The sequence below is a fragment of the Planococcus citri genome, chromosome 1, assembly GCF_950023065.1.
Source record: "Planococcus citri chromosome 1, ihPlaCitr1.1, whole genome shotgun sequence".
NCBI classification, from domain to species: domain Eukaryota; kingdom Metazoa; phylum Arthropoda; class Insecta; order Hemiptera; family Pseudococcidae; genus Planococcus; species Planococcus citri.
In genome coordinates, this window is record NC_088677.1 from 32,872,885 (window position 1) to 32,897,634 (window position 24,750).

The following is a 24,750-nucleotide window of genomic DNA, read 5'->3' on the forward strand; positions in this document are numbered from 1 at the left end:
TTATCCCCCACCATTCACCCCTACGAAAAAAATATTGCCAGATTCGTGATCTACACCCTCAAAAACATACATTTTGACATATCACACATCATTATTGTCAAATTTTGAATTTTTCACCCCCTCACTCCCTCACCCCTACAAAAAAATATTGTCAAATTCGTATTCTGCGACCCCAAAAACATAAGGGAGGATATCATTGTACCATTGTTTTAGGGTTCATTGTAAGTTTTTGAATTACAGGCGTTTTGAGGGTGCTCACAGCCCCCTGTGCGACATAAAGAGAGCCATCGATTCGAAGCTCGATGATTTTTTAAAAAGTGTTTTAAAAGAGTTGGATTGGCCTACTTATATTTTATTCTCAAAATGAGTTGAATGAACCGAAGAGCTGATTCATTTTCAAAAATAGTTTGCCAACCCCTGATTGGTGGATAATTTTTGAAAATTTAAATTCTTCGCGGCATTTTTGCTTAGCTTACTCCATCCTTTTCTTAACAATTGTGAATTGGTGTTAGCTTAGCTTACCTTCTTTCGTCTCTCATCAACTGATGGCAGTCTTACGAAACGTAAATCAGAAGCCGCAAATCTTTTAAAAATTAAATAACGAACGAAACCTATTTCTTAGAATTACGTATGATTGATTAACCTCACCCCTTCAAATCTCACAGTCGAGAAACCTACTTACATCTGTGTAATTCAGTTTGCTGCATTACAACTTGAAAGGAAGTAGATTGGAACGGACACATGCTGTATATTACAGTCAATTTAAGGGATACAAATCAAATGAAGATAAGATTGATGTGGTAACACTTTTTTCACCATTTTTCACTGGTCTTATGTATTGTTCGTATTTCGTAGTAGCACGTGGGAAAATAATTAAGATTTACTTACTTCTGGACTTATATCATTTTTGTTTGCGCTGGCCACAAATTCACGCAGAAATCCATCTAGTTCTGTGCCTTCTATGTATCCGTTTCCTGCAAAAATGAATTAAAGTGATTATTTATTGTGCTTTGCTTCGTTTGAGTGCATTAACTTGAGAAAAAATTAGCAAGTAAATTAATTGACAACGAAATTACTTTTACTTGAAAATGTTAGATATACAAAATAGATGATTACCATCTTTATCGTAGTGGCTCCAAACTTCTGTGAATTGATTAGCGGATAGTTTTTTAAGTTCTCGACTTTCTGGGTCTCTGTATTGCTTCATGAAATTCGTAGCTTTTTCCAAATTTAATTTTTTAGCCGCCGCGGCAGCAGCTGCTGTAGATTCAGATCCATCGCCTGACATTGTGTCTGTAAATAAAAATTCGTGCGTTCATTTTTTTTTTTTATACCCATCGAGTACCTTTGTAAGCACCTTTAAATACGAATTTTTCTCACGTCAAGGTGAGAAACTTTCGCTATAAGATGAAATACGTCACACTATAAGCTTATTACGATGGATACAATAGCGAAAATATACCTAAGGCGACGTATGCCTGTATTTTAAAACTATATTGTGTGTAACCGAAATTGATTTTTCAAAACTTCGAGTTTACAATAATTCTATACTTATATTTCCGCTCAAAATGAAATTCGAAATGAGTATATATAGACATTTTTTCAATAAACATAGCGCGACGATATCTCCGAAATTTCAATTATATTTCGACGAAAATGAAATTTCGATTTTCAATAGTTTCGCTAGTTTTTAATCCACTTTGTTGTATTTTCCAATTTGACAATATTTTGCGGTTGGAAAAAATTTCATTGTTGAAATGCTCATACAAAGGTAGATATTGGACTATAGGTAGGTATGTAGGTAGATATTTATGAAATTCCGATTTTGATGATAGGTATGCGTAGCGTAATAATATTTACCCACCTTCGTGTAATATCAATAATATTTTACACGTTGAAATTAATTCGGTTACCGTAAAGTTCATATATAGAATTTTATACGAAGTTTGCGTGAAAAAAATCCATGTTCAAAGCTTATTTCCTTTTCACAGCATTGTTGACATATATATAATGGCGAATTATAGTAGCTAAAAATGTTGAAACTTTTTTAGTAGAAAAATACTTGTCAATAATAAATTTCTTAACGTATTTATATATGGTACCGAAACATGAAAACACTGCCACATTATTTCCCATGGTTAAGCTGCGATGTGGGTATAACTTATGCTCTTTTTACGTAGGTACCAACGTTTAAAAATAATTTCGGTAAGTAAAAAAGATATCTAAAATAGCCTCTCGTTGAAAACTTTATAATTTATTTGATGAATCTCAATAAATTATGTTGTCAATAGAAACGAAAATATTTTAAATTCACGTACAAATAGGTACCTAGGTAGAAAAGTCGAAGACGTACTACTACGAAACACCCATAAATTTATCAGATTTCTGAACAAAAAAAAAACTGCGATAACTCATCGAATAATGTTAATTTCAAAACAATGCAAAAATTAGAGATTTTCCCGTTAAACATTTACATACTTTATAATTGGATTTACTGTAAAATAAGTATTAGAAGGCGACTCAACAGTCGAGGAGTTTCTGAAAATATTTAATAGATACATTTTATAAAAGCATTCTTCAAAAGTAGGTAGGTTAGGTATACGCAAGTATGATTGTTAAAATTCTCAAGTTTTAAACTTTTTAACGAAAATAATTTCCAAGTTTAATTTATTTTGTAAAATACGAAACGTTGAAATATGCGCATTAAAAGGAATTATAAAAATTCATAATACCTAGTTTAATTCTCATTTTAATTTAGGCTTCTGCGTAAGAGGTTTGGCAGCAGAAATATAATGCATCGAATTTAAAATTGATATTTTTTTGCATTTTTTTTTTCGCTAAACTAGAAACAAGTTTTTTTTCAGTTTTTTTTTCTCGAGAATTTAATTAATTGGTTTGTACACTAACATGGGTAGGTACCTAATTCTACGTTATTGAAAACAAAATTAATTATAATTGATTGGAGAACACTTTTTCGTAGTTTAGTATCAATTATCAACTTGCTTTTAATATTCCGAACAACGTTGGCTAAAAAAATTTACATAAGAAAATTAAATTGCAATGTCCTATCATTTTGAATGACAGGCTTATAGACCTGGCTGCGTCAACATTTATTTCTACTCCACACTTTGCGCTCATTGTGAACTTTTTACAGCTTCATCGTAAATAATGGTTTCCCGTTTGATTACGAATTAATTTCGCAAAGATGGAACAAATTGAGAAATATCGGACAGCATTATTTTTTAAAACGTAGTCGAAGGCAGTGATGGTGAGAGCTGAGAGGAGCCCTAGTGCAATAATTTTTTGACCCTACTTTTTTTTCAGCGAGTGCCTTTAGTTTTTCTCACTTTTAAAATATTTTCACATCTCGCTTCGCAGGATAAAATAACCAGAACCATCGCATATTACTCGCTACTGTCACTAGTGAATTTATCAACAAGGTGCGTTTATACATTTAGAAAAGTATCGTTGAAATATGTAGATGTCTAATTTTATTTCGTGAGTGCCTGTAGAATTGTAGTAAGAAATTTTGATTTAAGATGTGCCCAAGCGGGTTCTGCGCCAGGAATAAAATTTTGACTTTTGATTACTTTAGAACAAATTAGAAAAAATGAGGTAGGTAAGTATTTCTTTCTCTCTACCTATGTACATTGAAGGGACCAAGTTTCAAGTTAGATTTTAGTGGTTGAAAATGTATATTACCCCCCCCCCCCTCTTGCAACAAGTTTTTGCTATTCAATGTATAGTGACGATAAGCGTTGAAAAATTGAGAAAGGTATCGTTAAATATATTTTTAGTCCTGTTATATGAGTATCTGAAGAGCTATGGCCAGAAATTCTAACCAGAGAGGTAAGCGGGTTCTGCGCCAGGAGTAAGATATTGACCACCAATCTCCTCGAAACAAACTAGAAATGATGTAGTATTTCTGAAATTCTGCTCTGATTGAAACAGTGTCTGTTACAAACACTGCTTCTAACTATAGGGTCAAACACAGGTCTTAACTTGGGTCTGAAAACACCCACTGATTGAAGTAGTGTCTGTTTCAAACACTGGTCTCAACTTGGGTCTGAACACACCCACTGATAGAAACAGTGTCTGTTTCAAACACTGGCCCTAACTTGGGTGTGAAACCCCCTAATGATTGAAGTAGTGTCTGTTTCAAACACAGGACCTAAATTGGGTCTGAAAACACCTACTGATTGAAGTTAGTGTCTGTATCAAACACTGGTCTCGACTTTGGTCTGAACACATCCTGATAGAAACTGTGTCTGTTTCAAACACTGGTCCTAACTTGGGTGGGAAAACCCCCAATGATTGAAGTAGTGTCTGTTTCAAACACACGGCCTAAATTGGGTCTGAACACATCCACTGATTGAAACAGTGTCTGTTTCAAACACTGATCTCAACTTGGGCCTGAACACACCCACTGATAGAAACAGTGTCTGTTTCAAACACTGGCCCTAACTTGGGTGTGAAAACCCCCAATGATTGAAGTAGTGTCTGTTTCAAACACAGAACCTAAATTTGGTCTGAAAACACCCACTAATAGAAACAGTGTCTGTTTCAAACACTGGTCTCAACTTGGGTCTGAACACACCCACTGATAGAAACAGTGTCTGTTTCAAACACTGGTCTCAACTTGGGTCTGAACACACTCACTGAATGAAACAGTGTCTGTTTCAAACACTGGCTCTAACTTGGGTGTGAAAACCCCCAATGATTGAAGTAGTGTCTGTTTCAAACACAGGACCTAAATTTGGTCTGAAAACACCCACTAATAGAAACAGTGTCTGTTTCAAACACAGGACCTAACGTCATTTCGGCCTTGAAAAACCCCAAAGCTGGAGTAACTGCTCCTTTCGTAGTGATTGGATTTGATCAGACCTGATAAATTGAGACATTCCATGGATCCAATTTAACCTTACCAGATGTGGTCTCATCAAAGTTTTGAGCGGAGTAGATCTGTTCAGACCTGGTCAGGTTCAATGAGGAAGGCCTGATTTGATTTGGATCTAATCAGACCAGATAACCCCTAATCAAATTCAATCATTTTCCCCTCGACAAATCCAATAGAAGAGACGTGATTAGACCTGACTAGTAGATCTAATCTGATCAGATCTGGTCATTCCTCGGATCCAATAATTATATCTGACTAGAGATCTCGTAATTAGATGAGAGTCTTGCTTGGATAAAACCTCTTCAGATCTGATCAGATCGTATCATTCCCCCTCCCCCTGCCCCCTCCTTCAAGAAAAACCAAATTGTGCTACAAATTTTCCTTTCAAAAATTTAATTTTTCTCAAATTTTTCGAACGTTTAACAGATTTAGCGAAAAATTTACATCGACAAGATCAAATTTTCACCTCAAAATTTAATTAATGCACGTTATTTTACTCACTTTAGTCCTTTGTAAATTTGGTTTTTACTTGTATCTTGACATCGATAATATCGATACTTTTACAGCAGTTCTCGAAAACATACCATAAATTGAAAAATTAAATTAGGTTGATGAACTTCGGTTAAGGAAGTTCTGAAACATGATTCATTTAAAAATTCGACTTTCGGTGAAATTAATGCCTGACACTTCTTAGCATTTCCTTAGTAAAAAAAAAGGTACTCAAACATGCCTACCTTTAAAAAAGTTGTACCTAACATAATAAAAGGAACCTCATTATCATAACATCGCAGATAAATTGATTAAAATATATTTTTAAGACCACGTATAGCAACACGATACAAATTTTATGAACACGTGGTTCCCTCTCTTTTGCCATTTAGTTACTTGCGTCAAAAGTCATGCAATAACCATGTTTTTTCCTCCAAAAAAAAAAGTGTCACTCGAAAACGCAACACCATAAGGCCTTCCTGGCCTTCGCATCGCAATATTCTCAAAGAGCTGTTTTTGTACGTACCTACATAAAACACTCACATCGGTTAAAGTAGTTCGTATTTGATCGCAATCTTTCATTTTTAACATTTTTGACTGCTAAATATCAATCAAACGTGCACTTATACGAAAGAAAAATGAGTTTGGATTTAGCCAATGTATCAGCAGAAAAAAAACATCTGAATTTTATTCGCGGAAATAGCGAGAGTTTTAGCTACCCCAAAATATCGCTTTTAAAAAATGACAAAAGTAATAGTCCTACCCTTTTGCATAAAAAAATTGAAAAATGACTCCGGAACAATGGACAGATTCGTCACATTAAATAAAAACGATGGAAAATTTCGCAAAATACGAGAATTCCTTCGAACGTTTGTGTTCACAGAGGCGTAAAAACTTCGTTTTATTTTAATTATCAAAAAATCGTCGGGTGTTGAAGAACGTATAATCGAATCATATTATAATTTACAGCGAAATGGTTCCGTTGGAATAAAACGTAAACAGGCTCGAAACGTTTTATTTTAGACAGACTTGTGTTTATTTTACTTTTGACGAAATCAACTTGATAATAAAATGCTCCGAGGCGAGTTCATCAATAGAAGAAGCCGATGAGTATGGTACGTAAAGTACGTATGGTATTTACGAATTACGAGGGAAAAAATTTTTCTACTTATTCTGTCGTGACTGAAATGTCTCCCAAAGGCCTGGAATAAGACGTAAAAACGAAGTAAACGCAAAGAACTAAAAAAATAATGATCGACCCGTGACTTATTTTTTCAAATTTTAGTATCGGCAAAAATTACGCTCTTTGAAAAACACTCCCACAAGCTATTTGAAGCGGGCATTTCCCTGCGATTTTCTTCACGATTTCTTTTCTAGCAATTGAAAAATATTTACGAATCTCGGTACGCAATATTTTTTGGTTTATCATTTTTAAATGGTTATCGAAACAATTAAATGGAAAAAATAACGAAAGGGATGAGATGATTCCAGTCGAGTGATACTCGAGACCGTATACCCATTTAAACGTACCCATAAGACCCTTGAGAAAATTCTTAACATTCCGATTTCAAAGTGTTTTCAAGGTGTTGATATTTTCTCGACTTTTATTTTACATAGAAGGCATTTCTGCACCCACATGGAAATTGAAAATATCCAACTTCCAAAAATAATCCTAATCAAAATTTTTGGAGTTCTGTTTCTGTTGAAAATAAAAATCTAAATTGAAAAATTGCTGGAACATCTTCTATTACATATGCCTTGCCTTGGGCGGGAAAAAAAAGTAACACGACGAATTCCCCAAGAATATTCCAAGGAGAAGCTATATAAGGGTATAAAATGAGCAGATCTTGAAAATTCCATAGCTCCTGGGATATTAAAGGTAGGCAAATTTTTCAAATAACCAATTTTGTTATATTGTAACGAGTTCCATCATATGGCATGTTCAAACCAAGATTAAAATTTTTCAGCACAAATCACCCTCGAAATGCCATTTCTCTCGTTCCAAATTTACAATTCCACATATATACCTACATAATATAAAGTGTAGCTTGAAATTCACGTCGCGTTGTAAATATGCCTTTCGCATCAGTTTTTTTTTCACCAACCGTTGTTTCATATTTATAATTTAGCAAAGTGGTACGTTGTGTGTTTTTTCCACCATCGGCATCGATTCCCATCCCTAGCTGTGTAGTTTTCATTGCGTTCGATGTTGAATTCGATTTCAGTCTATCAAACGCATACGAGTGTACAAAAAGAACAAGAAAATTTTAATTCGGCTGAATAATCAAGTTTGCTTTTATATCGTCATAATGTGTTATTTTTTTGTCACAGTGTAAAATTAATGATATGAAATCCTTTTCAATGTTTTACCATAAAAAGAATCGAAATTTAAAAGACCCCGAAAAGAGCAACACGAGTAATGAAACTGACACCACCTACTGCGATTTAAATTAAGCTATAAACAAAATCAGCTATTATAATAACTACGAACATTCATTAAAAATTACAACCTCCCTTTAACAACTCGAATAATAAAAAAATATAGGTAATTTTTGGCGCTCCATTTTACCGCCGCTCAGCTATAGATACGCTAACGTGACTGTAAATTGCCCTGATTTTTTTTTACATAGATTAATTTAATACGCAATTTTTGCTTTAATTTTCAACGTTTTCGAGTTAACAGATAAAATATGCGCCTTTTATATCTACTCGCGGTATTCATTTAGTCTTAACCGATGCCTTTAATTTTCCACTGGGTATAAAAAATGGTGAGATTTTTTTTTATCGGTGTTGAATTTCTTACTATAGGTGATTTCAAAGTCTGTGTAGAGAATATTTGCCTATTGCACAGGGTGTTTTAAAGGTTTCAAGGTGAGTTTTTTTGGTGAGTTTTTCTCTCAAGAAATGAAAATGAGATATTTCAAGTTGATTTCAAAACAGGAGTTAATTGAGAAGATATGATCTTTTAAAAATAATGAAGATATTAATTGATACAGTAAACGATTCAACATATTAATCAACAAGTTAACCTCTCGGTATTTCAGTCATTCAGGAGTCAATTCACTTACATAATTTTTCAACCAAAGGCATGAAAACCTATACTTAGGGTAGCTCCTGAAAAAATTTCAGCTGCTCAAACAGAAAATTTAGAAATAGTCCAAAAAATGCATAAATTGATGGAAAAATTAAATTATTATTTTAGAAAATCGAACCCTCAATGAAATACCTGGTTAAATTTTTGATTAAATGGAGGGCTTCTTCTTTTAATAGAGTTGACAAATAACTGTGTTTTCTCTCAGCCAGAATCTTGGTATTATTGTGAATGTTCTTCACATAGATATTTTGGAAATTTAGCCAATCTTTATTGAGCTTTGGTAATTCTAAATCTTGAAGATGGTCGTGTTTTTTCTGAATTAGCAAATTTCTTATATTTTGATATACTGCATTGAAGTTGGATTGAATACCTATCTTCAATGTTATCATCTGCTCTGGAGCATGCTAATAAATTTCTGGCGACATCATCAAATTTGATTTTCAAGTAGGGTATGTCTCGCAGTTCCACATCAATGATTTCAGGGATTGGTACAACTGAATCAATGTCGAACTTTCAAAGAATGCTAGGTAATAGAGCTGAAAACGGTACTTGCTGACAGCGGGTAACTACTGTACCCGTATTGTAAATTCTCGCTTCTCGCTAGTAGCGGGTAGCGAGTTGAAAAAATGCCGCACCGGTTCAAATTATAACTAGTAGCACATTGAATGCGTAGCGGGTGTACCAGCATGACATCATCATTGTCATCAATCATGTCAAACTTCAATCACACATACAAACGACAGGTGTCGAAGCGTAACTCCTCCCACTTACGCGCATTATCAAATTTTGGGGTGTGTGTGCAGACCAAGTGCGAAAACATTTGGGTTGTGCTCGCTATACGCTACTATCTATACCCGAATCAACCTGATACAACCACTAGCGGGTTTAGCTGGTATTTTAACCAGATACAGGTTAGCGGGTAGCGTAACTGTTTTCAGCTCTACTAAGTAAGATGTTCAATACATTTTGATTATTTATATTTGTTGAAGTCAAAATTGAGGAGCTATTTGTATGTACCATCGTCGTTGGCTAAAATGTCATCATTGAGAAAAACATCATCGTTGTCGTCGTCATTAACAGGATTGCTGTGTCTTTCAGCAGATTCAGACATTACAACTGATTTTATCTGGTTCATAGAGGATCATGAAAATAGTGATAACTATGTGGACTGTATATGTATATCAAATCCTAACCAATACCATCTTCCCCTTTTCTGTCAACATTGGGTCCTAAAATGAGATTGGACTTGATTTAGAAACCAGAAATCAATAATAATCAGTCATTAATATTTTTGAAAATTTTCAAAAAATTCAAAGCCTCGCACAGCCCTCAATTTTCAGTTATGGCAAATGAAATTTTTCTTGAGAACCACCCTATGAGTTTCCAGGCTTTAACAACAAAAAAAAACATCTTGCGCAGTTCGCAAGATCAACCGACTTTGCTCTAAATATACCCCAGTAATTTACCAACATTTATCTCAGTAATTTACCAGACATAACTTAAAAATTTACCAATTTATCAAAATGCGCGGAAGTACCCAAATTTACCGATTTAATGAATACGAAAAGTCGAAAACATCGACAAAATAAAATAGTCAATCATAAGTAGCCATCATATTACACTTTTATGAAATTGATTTTCAAATAAAAATTAGCGTACTTATGAAGACGTTACCGTCATATTACAAGTGGAATAATATATCAGGAAAATTGTTGACAAAAAACAAAATTATTACCGAAATTTACCAATTTACCGAAATTTAGCTATTTACCAAAATTTACCAATTTACCTATTTACCGAAATTTACCTATTTACCGAAATTTACCTATTTACCGAAATTTACCTATTTACTGAAATTTACCTATTTACCGAAATTTACCAATTTACCAATTTACCGAAATTTACCAATTTACCGAAATTTACCAATTTACCAAAATTTACCAATTTACCAAAATTTACCAATTTACCAAAATTTACCAATTTACCAAAATTTACCAATTTACCAAAAATTTACCGATTTACCAAAATTTATCAATTTACCAAAATTTACCAATTTACCAAAATTTACCTATTTACCAAAATTTACCAATTTACCTAAATTTACCGATTCACCAAAATTTAGAGGTTTTTAATGGCTTAATTTTTATCCAGAATTGAAATTTAGCTATTTACTGAAATTTACCCATTTACCAAAATTTACCAATTTACCAATATTTACCAATTTACCAAAATTTACCGATTTTCCAAAATTTACCGATTTACCAAAATTTACCAATTTACTAAAATTTACGAATTTATCAAAATTTATCAATTTACCAAAATTTACCATTTTACCAACATTTACCAATTTACCAAAATTTACCAATTAACTAAAATTTACCAATTTACCAAAATTTACCAATTTACCAAAATTTACCAATTTACTAAAGTTTACCAATTTACCAAAATTTACCAATTTACCAAAATTTACCAATTTACCAAAATTTACCAATTTACCAAAATTTACCGATTTACCAAAATTTACGAATTTACCAAAATTTACGAATTTACCCAATTTTATCAATTTACCAAAATTTACCACTTTACCAAAATTTACAAATTTACCAAAAATTAACCCAGCAATTTACTAACATTTACCTCAGTAATTTACCAGACATTACCCATTAATTTACCAATTTTCCATTTTACCAAAAATTACCCCAGCAATTTACCAACATTCACCTCAGTAATTTACGAGACATATTCCTCACTAATTTACCAATTTTTTTACCGAATTTTAATTACCCCAGTAATTTACTGTCAAAGGTTTTTACCAATTTACCAAACTTTACCAATTTACCAAAAATTACCCAAGCAATTTACCACAATTTTCGACCAACTTTAATTACGAGTAATTCACCAAAAATAACTAATCTTTTTTATTATTTACTAAAAACTATTATTAATTAACAAAAAAAAAAAAATTATCAAAATTTACTGGCTATTTACCAAAAACCTAATGTTTTTTGTTAAAACAAAAATTACACTAGAAATTTTTGAAAAATTTTGATTTTTTATGGCAAAAAAATTTTGGACGGATAAAATTAACAAAAAAATTAACAAAAAAATCAACAAAAAATTTTCTCTTCTTGACCCGCGCAGGATTCGAACACCCGACCTCCGGCGCACCAATCTGCAACCTACACACCCTAACCACCCCATCTGTTTGTTGGGGGTGAGCCGTTTGCGAGATATAAGGGTTTACACAAATTTCTGCTTATCCATAACGTTGAAACACACTTAAACGTTCATATCTCGTAAACGGCTGAATCGATTTCGACCAAATTAAAAATTTCTCTAGTTCAGTATCAAAGCAATATTTTGCCATCATCAGTTTCCACTTAAAGTTCGGAGCTTTTGAGTTCAGCGTGACACAAATTTATACATAAATTGATATATAAACTTATATATAAATAGATTTAAACTTAGTCATTGTGGTGCCCGTTTTAAGTATACGTAGCCATTGTGGTGCCCGGTTTTGGGCTTGTGGCGCCCAAATCGGGCACCACAAGGTCTTTTTATATAAAACGATGTAGAATTTGATGAAATGCACTCTAAGGTAAAAAAAAAAATTTTGAGGCAGGCACCACAAGTACCAAGTTTATATAACGGGCACCATTATGACTAAAAAACCCCAAAAAAATAAACTGCTCCAAAACACCTTTATCATACATATATATGTGATCCTCTATGTACGCGGGCACCACAATTACCATAAAAGACCCGGGCACCACAAGGTACTAGGTATGTGTATTCATATTCTAGGGGGTAAACTCGTAACTTTTTTCTAGATTAACCAGCAAACTCATAACGTTTTGACAAACTCGTAACCTTTTTAGGACGTGACTTTTCGATGAGGTGCCATATGAATCTACAAGGTGTGGGGAGTCTACTGGCAAAGTTTGAGCAGGGACGTGAGATTGCTGTTTATACAATTTCACTTTTGACTCAATTTTCAAATGAGTACATAGCCTAATTAACAGGTATGAGGATATGAGGAAAAGGTTTTTATTGCCAAGAATCATTTTTTACGTTTTTTACGTTCTTTTTGGTGATTTTGGTGGTTGAAGATGTCCTCTTTCACATGGCGTGGTCAAAAATCGTCTAAAATAAATTTTTGACTGCTGAATTTTAATTTTAAGTTGATTATACAGGTCCAAATTTTCGTGTTTTTCAATCTAAACATTGATTTTATGGGAAAAGTATGCATCCTAGGAAAAAAATGCAATGAAGGAAATTGTAGAGAATTAAATTTCCTTTCTGCTCAGAGCTGGTTATTTTTCTGTAGGATGCTTTGTTAAAAAAGCATTTGCGAAAAACAGAGACGTATGAGGCTTTTAAAAAAAAGCTTTTCTGAAAAATTGATGTTTTGGCAATGAAATACCTTTCCACAGGTGACCCAAAAATCAAGTTAACGAATATAACGCGGCCTAACATCGAGTACTATCAGGCCTATGGGGTGACGCGTCGAGCGTATGCACAGCAACGAAGTTACAGAGGGGTCTTGAGATTGCTGTTTATACAAAACGTTATGAGTTTACCTGTATGCGGCTATATATAAATATATATACAGGCTTGCTACAGCTTATACAGGCCCGTTTCTGGAAGTGACATCGACTATCCGAGACCCGACGCGACGTTCCGAGGCCCGTTAGCGGGTCTCGGAACGTTTTCCTATTAAAAACTATATTTTCATGATGTACACACTTCAGGGATGCTATAGACAAATTTTTGTCTGGGACTCACAAAGTAGGTATCATACCTACAGTATATACAGCTTACCTTACTTCACCCCACACAGAAAATTCATACTCGCGTCATTCCTGTATAAATCACTCCTTGGAGATCGCACCAACGGCTCTAGACCAGGCTTGATAGCCGCTAGCAAGGCGCATGCGCGAACGAATTTACCAGGCACTCTTTAAAATTTTTCTAAGTGTCAAAGACGCGGGCCTCGGATCGTCAGTGCGATGTACTGGGTCTCGGATAGTAAGCAAGTTCCATATAGATATATATATTTGCTAGCGACCAGACATGTCAACTATGCTTGGCATATATGCAGAAAAGTGAACAAAACTTTAAAATTGGTATAATTTCTGTTCTAAATCACTTATTAAAATTTTATTTGCAGATTCAGTCTAATATTAAAAAAATCTATGTTTTGAAAAAAGTAATCAGATTTTTAGGCTAAATTTTGAAAAAAATTTTTGAAAATGGAGTCAAAGTAATTTGAATTTTGAGAAAGTTAAGACACCAAAAGAAAGCTTAAACAGCATAAAAATTTTTGATGTTTTTAAATTTTCCATAGGCCAATAAAATACTGAAAAATTTCAAGTCAAATTTGTTGTTGTGTACACTCAGGATCGATGTATTTGCATACATCTCCACCAGCACATCACATTCTACTCACTACAAATTGACTATAGACCCTGCGTTTGTCCTCGCGCCTTGATTTCTAAGCCATGCGCCCTCTGGTGGAAGTTTCTGAAAACTCATAGTTGACTTGTATAGTAAAATTAACCCATGACTTGTCAACTATAGTTGAGAAGTTGGTCAGTCCACTTGTATAGTAAAATTAACCCATTCAATAGTTGACATGTCTGGATACCAATACCTATATATATAAACTTATCTCGTTTTGCGCCATATGTCTTATCGTGATCAGCACACTCCAAAACCTCAAGAAAACCCACCCCCACCCAATTCCTCAACCATCATGACAAATACAATACCTTACTTTTCCGTTTCACGGCAAAGTCGGTAAAAACAAAAAAAAAAAATGAAACTTGGTGATTGCGTTATTGAGAGGTTCCCTGGTAAAACCATGATTATCTCTATTACAATGAAATTCATTTTGTCCTATAGCGAAATTTTGCACTCCAGAAAATAAACGTGATTGCCCCAGAAATGCAACAACATGTATACTGCATAGACCTACAAAAACCAACGTAGATATAGTTTAATTTTTCAATTTAGTGAATTGAGAGCATACTATAATAAAAAATTTAACATTCTATTCTATTAAATAACCCCACAATATCCCAATAAAAGCGGTATATTCGAGTAATTTTTTTTATTTGCTTTAAACAATACGAACATTTTGTTTGAAAAAGGCAAAACGGAGAGGTATACTATACCTATAGCTGTACAATGTAGTATAGAGGTAGGGTTGTACACCGATTACTGTAGTCTGAAGCACCTAAAGAGCGTGCTGGGTTAATACAACCCTCGCCCTCGCCGTAAAAATAACTCAAACTAATGTACCTATCATTGCGAAAGGTATTCTCATTTTACGCGTGAACTATGGCGAAAGCGTCTGCGACGAAAATATTATTGTAATAACCGAAATTGTACAGATAAAATTTGCAACTTCTGCGTACCATTATATTTTCATTTAGACGAACGATACCGGAGAGATATTTACACAGCGAAATGAAAATCACAAATTATTTTTCTTCGTTTCACTCGCAAACGAAGCGAAAGCGAACCCACTCGTAGCAAAAAATTCATAATGACAGTTTTTATAAAGAGGAGCAAATTTACCTACAATCGATAGTGTGTCATAGTACAATTCCCAGTAAGGGCAACTCTATTAAGACGGCGACCAAAAAAAAAAAACTAAATGTGAAACTCTCGAGTAAAAATTTCGAATAACTATATCTCCGCCCCTAATTGACCGATTGACCCTAAAAACTAATCACCTCCGTGGAGTATACCTACGTTTCGAGTTTGAACTTGATCCGGTAACTTTCGCGAAAGTTATACTGCGTGTTACAAAACCCTAACCCAACCGAATGAAAAAAAAAAACGAACGAATGAATTCGACCGATTGCAATAAGCAGCTGGACGTGTGTCTGCAAAACTTCTTGCTGAAAAAAAAATGGTAGCAAATGTTTCAAAAAAATTCTCGGCTTTATAAAATAAGAAAAATGACGTATGATTTATAGTCGAGCAAAGAGGGAAATAATTGAACAGACTAGCAGTTTTTACTAAATCTACCTCTACTTAAGTGGTGCATCAACTAAATAATGAACGTCGTTTCCGATGATGTATTTCAATGTCAGATTAGCTCATCTTTCAATTATCGTTGTCGTTTTTCGAATAGGCCTATGGCTCGGTTCATCAATTTATTATAATGAAAACATTCCTTTTAGTTGAAAATTTTAATGCGAAATTCATAAACATGAAAGCATATAATGATGCGATTTGAGATAATAATGCCACTTTATTTCAAAATATTCTGGTAAATATTAAACTTTTTTTTTTTATCATTTCCGAGCACCCGAAATTTGAATGGAACGATCATTAAATGCTTTTGAGATGAGATTTATTTATTCATTTATTTAGTATATCATTTTTTTCGTACTTGGAATATAAAATTTAGCTTAGTATTCATTTTTTCAACGTACCGTACCTAAATGATGTTACATTAATTATTCCGTAAATTCTGCATTTAATGGGTAAACAACGTTTAAATTTTTATAACTCAACATCTTCATTAATCAGTAAGGTGGACAAAATTTTCATTCAACTTGTTGACAGCCTTTAATTAAATTTTACGAAATAAGTGACGAGTTAATTTTGCCTACCTACCTACCTACCTACCTACCTACCCAGTACGTTTCGCATCACGAGAGAGTTACTGAACGTAGAATTTTACGCAACGCTCATCTTGTTCGGTTGTAAATTTTGTAATATTCTCGCCTGGGCAAGAGAAACTACAAGAAGATGCTTAGAAACAGAGTTTTAGTGTTTTACTCAACGCTTATTTTATTGGGTACAATTATTGTCCAGGGGAAAAAACGACTTCAAGATGTTTTAAAATCTGAATTACAGAAGTAAAAAGGCTTATTCTGCATGAATACTCGAACCACAAATTAACGAACACAGAATTACAAAAATACGGCAAACTTATTATACAATTTAACATGATAAATCATTGTCACAAATTCACGGCAAACTGGTTATGCAATTTTATTAACACACGTCGCGTCGGCTAATTCGATACCAACTCGAACCAAAAATGGAGTCTAGTCATTTACCTAGTTCTGCACAAATTTTTTCTATACCTAAACGTTTTCTTTGATAGTCTAAAAATTTTGTACTATACATATTATTATAACTTATGCGCTAACCCCTTCCGGGGGTTAGAAATGTGGGTCAGTTCACGTCAATTCGACCAAAAAGTAGAAGGGGGGGGGGTCGTCAATTTTTTTTGAAATTTTTCCTGTGGAAAGATCTTTCAAAGGGATGACCAATGGCGCAAATCGCAACCCTCTAGCCCTTTCTTAAAGCCTGGTAGGGGGTGTCAAAGTTTTCAGTGAACTTGAAATATCATCCATTTCAGCAGTGGATTACTCGATAACCGCAATACTTACTAAAATGGAACTTTTTCCAATAGTTAGGGGTTTTGAAAGGCTTTTTGGTGATACCTATCATAAAAATCAGTGTTGCCACTTTTTTTTGTACGAAAAACTAGCTCGAAAAGTTCCAAAACGTAGTTTTTATATCGTTCGGACTCTCAAAAATTCTGAAAAAAATATAGGCCTATGTTATGGACAACTTTTCATGCTGAACAACATATTAAAAAATTAAGATTGCTTTATTTCGTAAAGTCGATTTAAAAAAATTGAAATTTTGCGAAAAAAAATCGATTTTTTGATTTAAAACATGAAAAAAAGTTTTGATTGGTGAAGTTGACCCATTTGACCCCTATTTTTACGTATCAGTTGAAAAAGTTGAAAACCCCGTTTCACTCGATGAAATGAACTCATCACAGAAAAATCAAAATTCGAAAAAATTCAATTTTCGATTCCAAACATCAAAAAAAGTTAAAATTTATTCAGTTGTCTTATTTTGACCTCTTTCTGACGTATCTCATGAAAAAGTTGATAAAAATTACACTCACAGCAAAAAAATTAAAATTCGTTTATTTTTTGAATTTTGATTTTCTTGTGATGAGTTTATTTCATCGAGTGAAAGGTTTTTTTTCAACTTTTTCAACGTATACGCAAAAATAGGGGTCAAAGGGATCAACTTCACCTATCGAAATTTTTTTCATGTTTTAAATCAAAAAATTGCATTTTTTCGGAAACTTAAAACTTTTTTAAATCGACTTCACGAAATAACGCCATCCAAATTTTTTAATATATCTAATATTGTTCAGCATGAAAAGTTGTCCATAATATGTACATTTTTTTCAGAATTTTTGAGAGTCCGAACGATATGAAAACTGCGTTTTGAAACTTTTCGAGCTAATTTTTCGCACGAAAAAAAGTGGCAACACTGATTTTTATGATATTACCAAATAGCTTTTCAAAACCCCGAACTATTGGGAAAAGTTCCATTTTGGTATAGTTATCGCGGTTATCCAGTTATCCACTGCTGAAATGGATGATATTTCAAGTTAACTGAAAACGTTGACACCACCTAGCAGCCTTTAAAAAAGGCTAGAGAGCTGCGATTTGCGCCATTGGTCATCCTTTCAAAAGGTTTTTCCACAGGAAAATTACAAAAAAATCGCCGACCCCTCCCCTACCTCTTCTTGGTTGAATTGACGTGAAATTACCCATGTGCCAGGTCATGTGAATTTATCAATATTCAAGCGCTTAGTATCTCAAGGTTGGTTGAACCTCAAGAAAGTGATAAAAGCTCAACTTTTCACCGTGAGTTCAAATTCTATTCTTTTTGAGATGACTAATTTCAAAATTGGATCTCAATCATTTCTGAGGGCTCAAGGGCTCTCAAGTTTTGATCAAAAATAGGTACATATATACATCATTATGTTATTTTTAAACTTATTCAGCCTATCAATGCGACCCATTCCTTCAATTTTTGCAAAAAGGAAGCTGGGGAGATACCGAGCACTGAGATGATTTTTTTATTCAATTTTTTTTCTATCGTTTGTGAATTTGATATGATGATCTGATCAGATCAGATCAGGGTTTTGATCGGGTCAGATCCAATATTTTCCCCCGAGGAAACGGTAGAAATTCTCTGATCAAGCAAGCTAAAAAAAAATAGACGAGGAACTGAAACCAAAACCACAAGATGAAACTAAAAACTGAAACAGAAACTAATTGTTTCGGGTATATGCAATAAATTTGGAGTGTTATTCAAAAGGGACAATGAGAAAATCCAAACTCAAGTACAGAGTGATGGTCGATGAGAGGATTTGAAGAGCATCCCTCCTCACCAGCTATTTCATTATTTTGACAAATTCAATAAAAATTGCATTATAATTCGACCGTTCTTTTTATTTGACGAGTTGAAATTTTTCTGGAGTAGTTGCTGCCTAAGTCAACATGTTCCAAAATTTTTTTAACGTTTTGTTAAACAATTTTACAATTTATGCCCGCTCGAAAAATTTCTTCGTACCATTACTACTCAGGCAGATACTTCGCCCCATCACTAGCGATATACCATTCGTGCCTAAAACTGCAAATTCTTTATTATTTTTGATAAATGGAATAAAATGAAGACATTTTACATAATAGCTCGTCAAAAAAAGAAAGAGAAAAATTTGCTCAAGAAGGAAAATTAGAACAGACATCTTAAAAATGTTTTCGCTTGTTTTGCAAGAGTGGAATTTATCTTATTTCTTTAGAGTATTTACAACATAAAGAAATGACATTCTCATAACTTTAAACTTTTCTTCGCTTTTTATACATCTGACTACATAGATCTTTGTTTGCCTTCTTCTTGTAATTTCCTCGAAATGATGATCTGAATACCTATGTGTGTAGGAGCTAGTCGTGATTAATTTGTTTTTCAACGGAAAATTAATTTAATATAATCGATTTAAAAAACTACAAAATTCATTTACCTATTGATAAAATATTTACAAAAAGGAGACGGACACTCGCGATCAAATTCTCTATCCCAAAATATACGCAGATCTCATAATTCCAAAATAAGCCAATTTCGCTTTCAAATAAATAGTCTTTTAACGAAAAACTTGTTATGTTTCGCATAAAAGGTTATGAGTTTTAAATACCACGAGACCGCTTAGGCATATAGAATATTGGCAAGACAAAACGCAGTGAGAAAACTTTGAGGAAAATTAAAGTACCAACATAAACAGCAAAGCTCCCAATGGCAAACTGGCGTCCTGCCTGAAACTTGGGTACGTAATATGAACTTTGACACATCACGTAGATAGTCATCTGAGACCATGATGGAAAATACAAATACATAAAGCTAAGCGTTACGAGTTTGCCTTTGAATAAAATAAAACGTTACGAGAGAGTTTGTAGCTAAAGAAAAAAAATCTATGTAAATAAACTATAGCTACGTGGATGGTAGTGGTCGGAAACCCCCATATATTTGGAATCAGGAAGTCGTGAAATGTAAACATTTCGTTCGCTCCTTTCTTAGATCTATGACAGTTGTACTACTCGTAATAACAATGAGAATTACTCTATACGGAAACTTCGCTCAAAAAACGGATCTTCTTTTATTCCAGCCATTTCTTTTGAAACCCTTTGAGCACACATTAGATTAAAAAACACCGCCATACGCTCGAGTTGATAAATAAGCCACATTAATGAAGAAAAACTAAATGTCAGAGGTGTAAAATAAGTAGGAACATATTGCACCGAATGCTAAATGCCATCGTGTAACCTTTGTAATGCTCTCAACCGATATTTTTTCGTAATATATTCGATTTCTTCGAAATAATCTAATAAAATCGAACCTACCTACCTAAAAAAAAATGAAAGTCGGATGAAAAACAAAAATAATTTTTGAAGAATTCAATTTTCAACCACATTAACTTGAAAAGTGAAAGTAAGTTTAGGAATATTTTTAGCTTTACAATGTACCTTCGACTTTATATACAACATCATACATATTGTTTCCGTAGGCAGGCCTAATATTTAGCAAAAACTTGAAACTCGACAAAAATCATAATTAAAAATTAAAATATTGTCAAAGTTTTGGTATATGCAGGCACCGCTTAGCGATATTAAAGCGAGAATATAAGTTTGCGTATTTACGGAGAGGGTATGAATATTAATGATATTACAGAAACGACTTGAAAATACACATATAAGCCTTTGGTAAGAACAAGTAGATGATACACGGTGTGCTAAAGAAAATTTGGCAAGTTATAACACATTTATGTACCTACCGAACGTAGGTAGTAGGTAAAGGTACTCAGGTTTACTAAAATAAGAACGTTTCACGGGCACGTAAACGTAACAAAATTAACATCTAATTTTATAACAGGAAATAATAAAGAGATAAAATTAAAGGAAAATATTATTTCGCGAATTATACATTAAGCAACCATTACATCCTATTTTGTGAACTCCGCAAAGGGTAGATTAAGTATATGTTTTCGCACGGATGAATGTAAAAAATGAAACAGCGCAAATGAATTGGGAAGCGAAACCGTATTTTCTTATACGAGTATGTAACTGGGTATAGGTACCCACGATGAATGTAAAAAAATGAAAACGCTGAAACGAGATGAGTAATTTATAGGATGAGATATTTGACCATGTATATTTACTCGTATTATATGAATGAAAATTGAATAAAAATAACAAGTTGAATCAACGGTAGGTAGCTATAATTTTTTTCTCCAGAGAGCTCTTCTACGTTAAAATGTAAAATATTTCAAGGTCATCATGATTTTATGTTTTCCACATTAAAATCATATGTTTTGTTAACTTTTCCACATTTGTTCAAATGCTCAACGTAAAAAAAATTTAAAATGGTACCTACTTATCTAAGTACAGACTATATTATTTGACAATTTAGAGGCTGAAACTGAAAATTAGACAACTTCTTGCATTTAAAACCTCATATTTTTGTAGCTGTGTACAACATAACTGAGTACGTGAGATGAAACTTGTACAATAATGGTATAACTACAAGACTTTTCAACAAGTTGGACGAGGTTGAACGTTTTTATGGTACAAGAGATACCCATTACACCTACATTATCTACTCACACGCCATTCAACGTTCAAGATATGCAGACCTCTTTTCATCAAATAGATGAACATTTGAAGAATTCTATGTTAGGTGGGTAACAATGCAGCATTCAGATTTTTCAGATAAACATTTAAATAGGTATGCTTTCAAGTGGAAAGAAATTATAGTTCTTGAAAACATTCGAACTATAAGAATAGATAACACAATTTTTGTTGCCGAAATTTTGAAAAATAAATGACCATTCAGTTCTCAGTCTCTCCTTCGATTGATCAAGTCTTGAAACTGAGCATGCCTAATGATTCCTCCAAAATTTTTAATTACCTAAATACTATGAAAAATATTCACTTAGGATGAGTCACCAAAAAAATTGAGAATTTTGACTAAATTCATGGACAGTGGAGAACTGCACTTATAGAGTTGAAAGTTACCCACAAAAATTTTAGCGCCGGAAGGGTGCTTATACAGAAAAGATAAGAGCCCTCAAAGAGGGGGAATTTTTGAAGAATATTATGGTTGTTCTGCTTCAGGCAACCAGTTTTTTAAAAAATGAACAAAAAATGTGCCGATTCCAAAAAATAGTAATTTACCTAAGTATACTATTTGAGATTCTAAATTGACAAAAAAAAAATTTGACCTAGGCTATTGATGTTGAAATCAAAGACAGATTTTAGGGTTCTACTGAGTACTTGAAAATTTTTAATCTTTTATTTTTAGCTAAATATTGGTGTTTTGAAAATATTTTCTTCTCGAATGTTACCTACACATGAATGTCAATGCATCGAAAGGCTTATGGAAAACGAGCTTATTGCTACCTAAAAAATCGGTTTTCATTCATTCTGGTTTTGTAAAACCTCCTCGTCCAGTTAGTGTGGTCAAATCTGAAACTTGGTTTTAACTATCCAAATGTTGCAAATGTGTCAAATATACCTACACAAAGTCACCTAAAAAAAAACCAACACCTACTTATCCTATAACAATTACAAAATTTTTAAAAAAGTTTAACGCTCTACATTCTCTCAGAAAATCAACTTTTATAAAAAGAAGAATTTTTCATTCACCTTAAAACTGTTGACAGTCTCTCTCTCGCCATAGACTCAAAAATTGATCCCAATCTCCCATATGCTTATGACTCATATCTCCATAAAGCCTCTTCCATTCTAAACTCCATTCCATTCAGCCATATCCTCTTCCACCATTCTATCCAGAAAATCCTACAAAAACTAAGAATAATATTCTCTTAATCGATACATCATTAGGTACTTGAACACACTCAACTAAATACTCAAATCATCAATAACTACGTTATTGCTCAGTATAATGATTTCATTTTGTTTTACACTGATGGGTCGAAATCCGTGGATTGCTGTGGTTATTCAGTTGTTCGTGATTGTGAGGTTTGTGATTGTGAGGTTTTGCGGTTTTCACTTCAGTCCTTGTTCAGTATTCTTTCATGTGAACTATATGCTATCCTTACATGAAGGGCTAATTGTGAAAGTCACCTTATAGTCATTTTTTGTTCACACAACTTTAAACATTTTTTTTTCATATTTCATCAATTTTAAAGGGAAAAATGAGTATTGTAATGCATACTGGGATAGTTGAAGATGTTTTTTTAATACTTGACCATGAAGTTTTTACATTATCACTGAAGCAGGACAACAACGTTTTCATTGATTTGTACAAAAATCACTGCTGACTAAGGCGACTTTCACAATTAGCCCTTCACATCTTTAAACACGGCAATTGAGAGCAGACTCGACAAAGTTGTGATCTTCACCAATTCACTAAATTCCATCTCTCAACTAAGATCTAAATCTAAGAAACATCCAATTGCCTCAGAAATCTCATCTCTCCAATGTGACATGGATGTTACCATAGCCTGGATTCCAGCCCATTCAGGAATTTTGGGAAATGAAACAGCAGACTTAGCAGCAAAGCAGTCACTAAGAATTTCACCAGTACTAGAAACACCTGTTCCAGTGTCTGATGTGATGGAAGCCATATGTTCACGGTTAATTCTCAGCCAAAACCACACCACCAACATTCAAGATTTACCCAAGAAGCAGGCCATTGCCTTATGCCGTGTAGGTACAGTCCACAAAAAAATACAAATGCAGCAAAAGTTTTTGAAGTTAGCAAAAAAGGCTAAAAAATTAGGTGCACTGCCTTCCAAAATGTTCCCTCATACTTCAAAAGTGATATCTATTGATGTTTTAGCATAATTCAGAGTAATATTTGATAAAAATGTTATCAAGACATGAATTTACTAAAAAATAAGCGATTTGCCAATTTCCAACCTTTCAGTAGACCCCCCCCCCAATATTGAATTTCAACGGCAACTGCTTAGGTCAATGCAAATTCTTAAATTCTTAATTACCATCTTTTGAAATAAAGTATTTTTTCCAAAACAGGTTAGGTATGGGCTGGAGCGAGAAAACTAATTTTTTCAAAAATATAACCTCTGAGGATCCAAATCTACCTTCCTAGGAAAATTTTTTTGAGAACCAATCTCAAAATGGAGGTTTACGTCGAATTTGCTCAAAATCCTCCAACATTGTTTTCGCTCGACATATTTATCTACCTACTCGTATCTTAGTTATACCTACCTATATTATGATTCGATGTGAAATGTAAATCATTTCGATTTTTGATATTTTAATTTAATCAGCATTAAAAAGGTGTGCTGGCGTAGTTTTTTTTTTAATTTTTTAGCATTGGATATGATGAAGAAACATCATTTTACAACTTTTCTAGACAATTTTTGATACTAAAAGAGATGGAAAACACTCATTTTTACTATGTACATCTTTAAAAAGTAATTCTATAGCCCTACAAACTGGAGAAAGCTCCAGCTTTGTACCGTTTTCAGTTTCCAAGTTGAACAGATTTTGTAGTTCTAGCGCCTGTAACCAAATAATAAGCAGATGTCGATATATCGAAAAAAAAACAAAAAAAAAACAATCTCAACTCAAAGCGGTTGGAAGAAGGTAAACCCTAAGAATAATATCTTAGAATTATCGTCACGTTTTACCATAGAAAATAATAAAGAGATCGGTAGTAGGTATTGTAGAATAATATTATTTCACAGTGTAATCGTACCTCAATGCAACCTTTAGGTATCAAAACTACAGAACTTGAGGGAAAATACTCAGATTATATTTATGTTTTCGTACAAAAGTTCGCAAAAAAAAATAAAAGAAGCAAAAAACGAATCCAATAATTTATGGAATAATATGCCCATAAGCCTGTTTGTATATCAATCGAAACTGCATAAAATAACAATTCGACT

The 24,750-nt window shown here is 33.3% G+C and overlaps 1 protein-coding gene across 3 annotated transcripts in view; it reads right to left on the bottom strand.

Annotated features, from left to right (window-relative positions):
• The window catches only part of Cbp53E (Calbindin 53E), a 99,359-nt gene that overhangs the window by 47,975 nt on the left and 26,634 nt on the right, over positions 1-24,750 (bottom strand). For all 3 annotated transcript variants that reach the window (XM_065343940.1, XM_065343939.1, XM_065343941.1), the window contains exons 2-3: positions 1,117-1,293; positions 889-974 (exon numbers count right to left, since the gene is read on the bottom strand). In XM_065343940.1, coding sequence (XP_065200012.1) covers positions 889-974; positions 1,117-1,293 — 263 coding nt within the window. The remainder of the gene's footprint in view (positions 1-888; positions 975-1,116; positions 1,294-24,750) is intronic.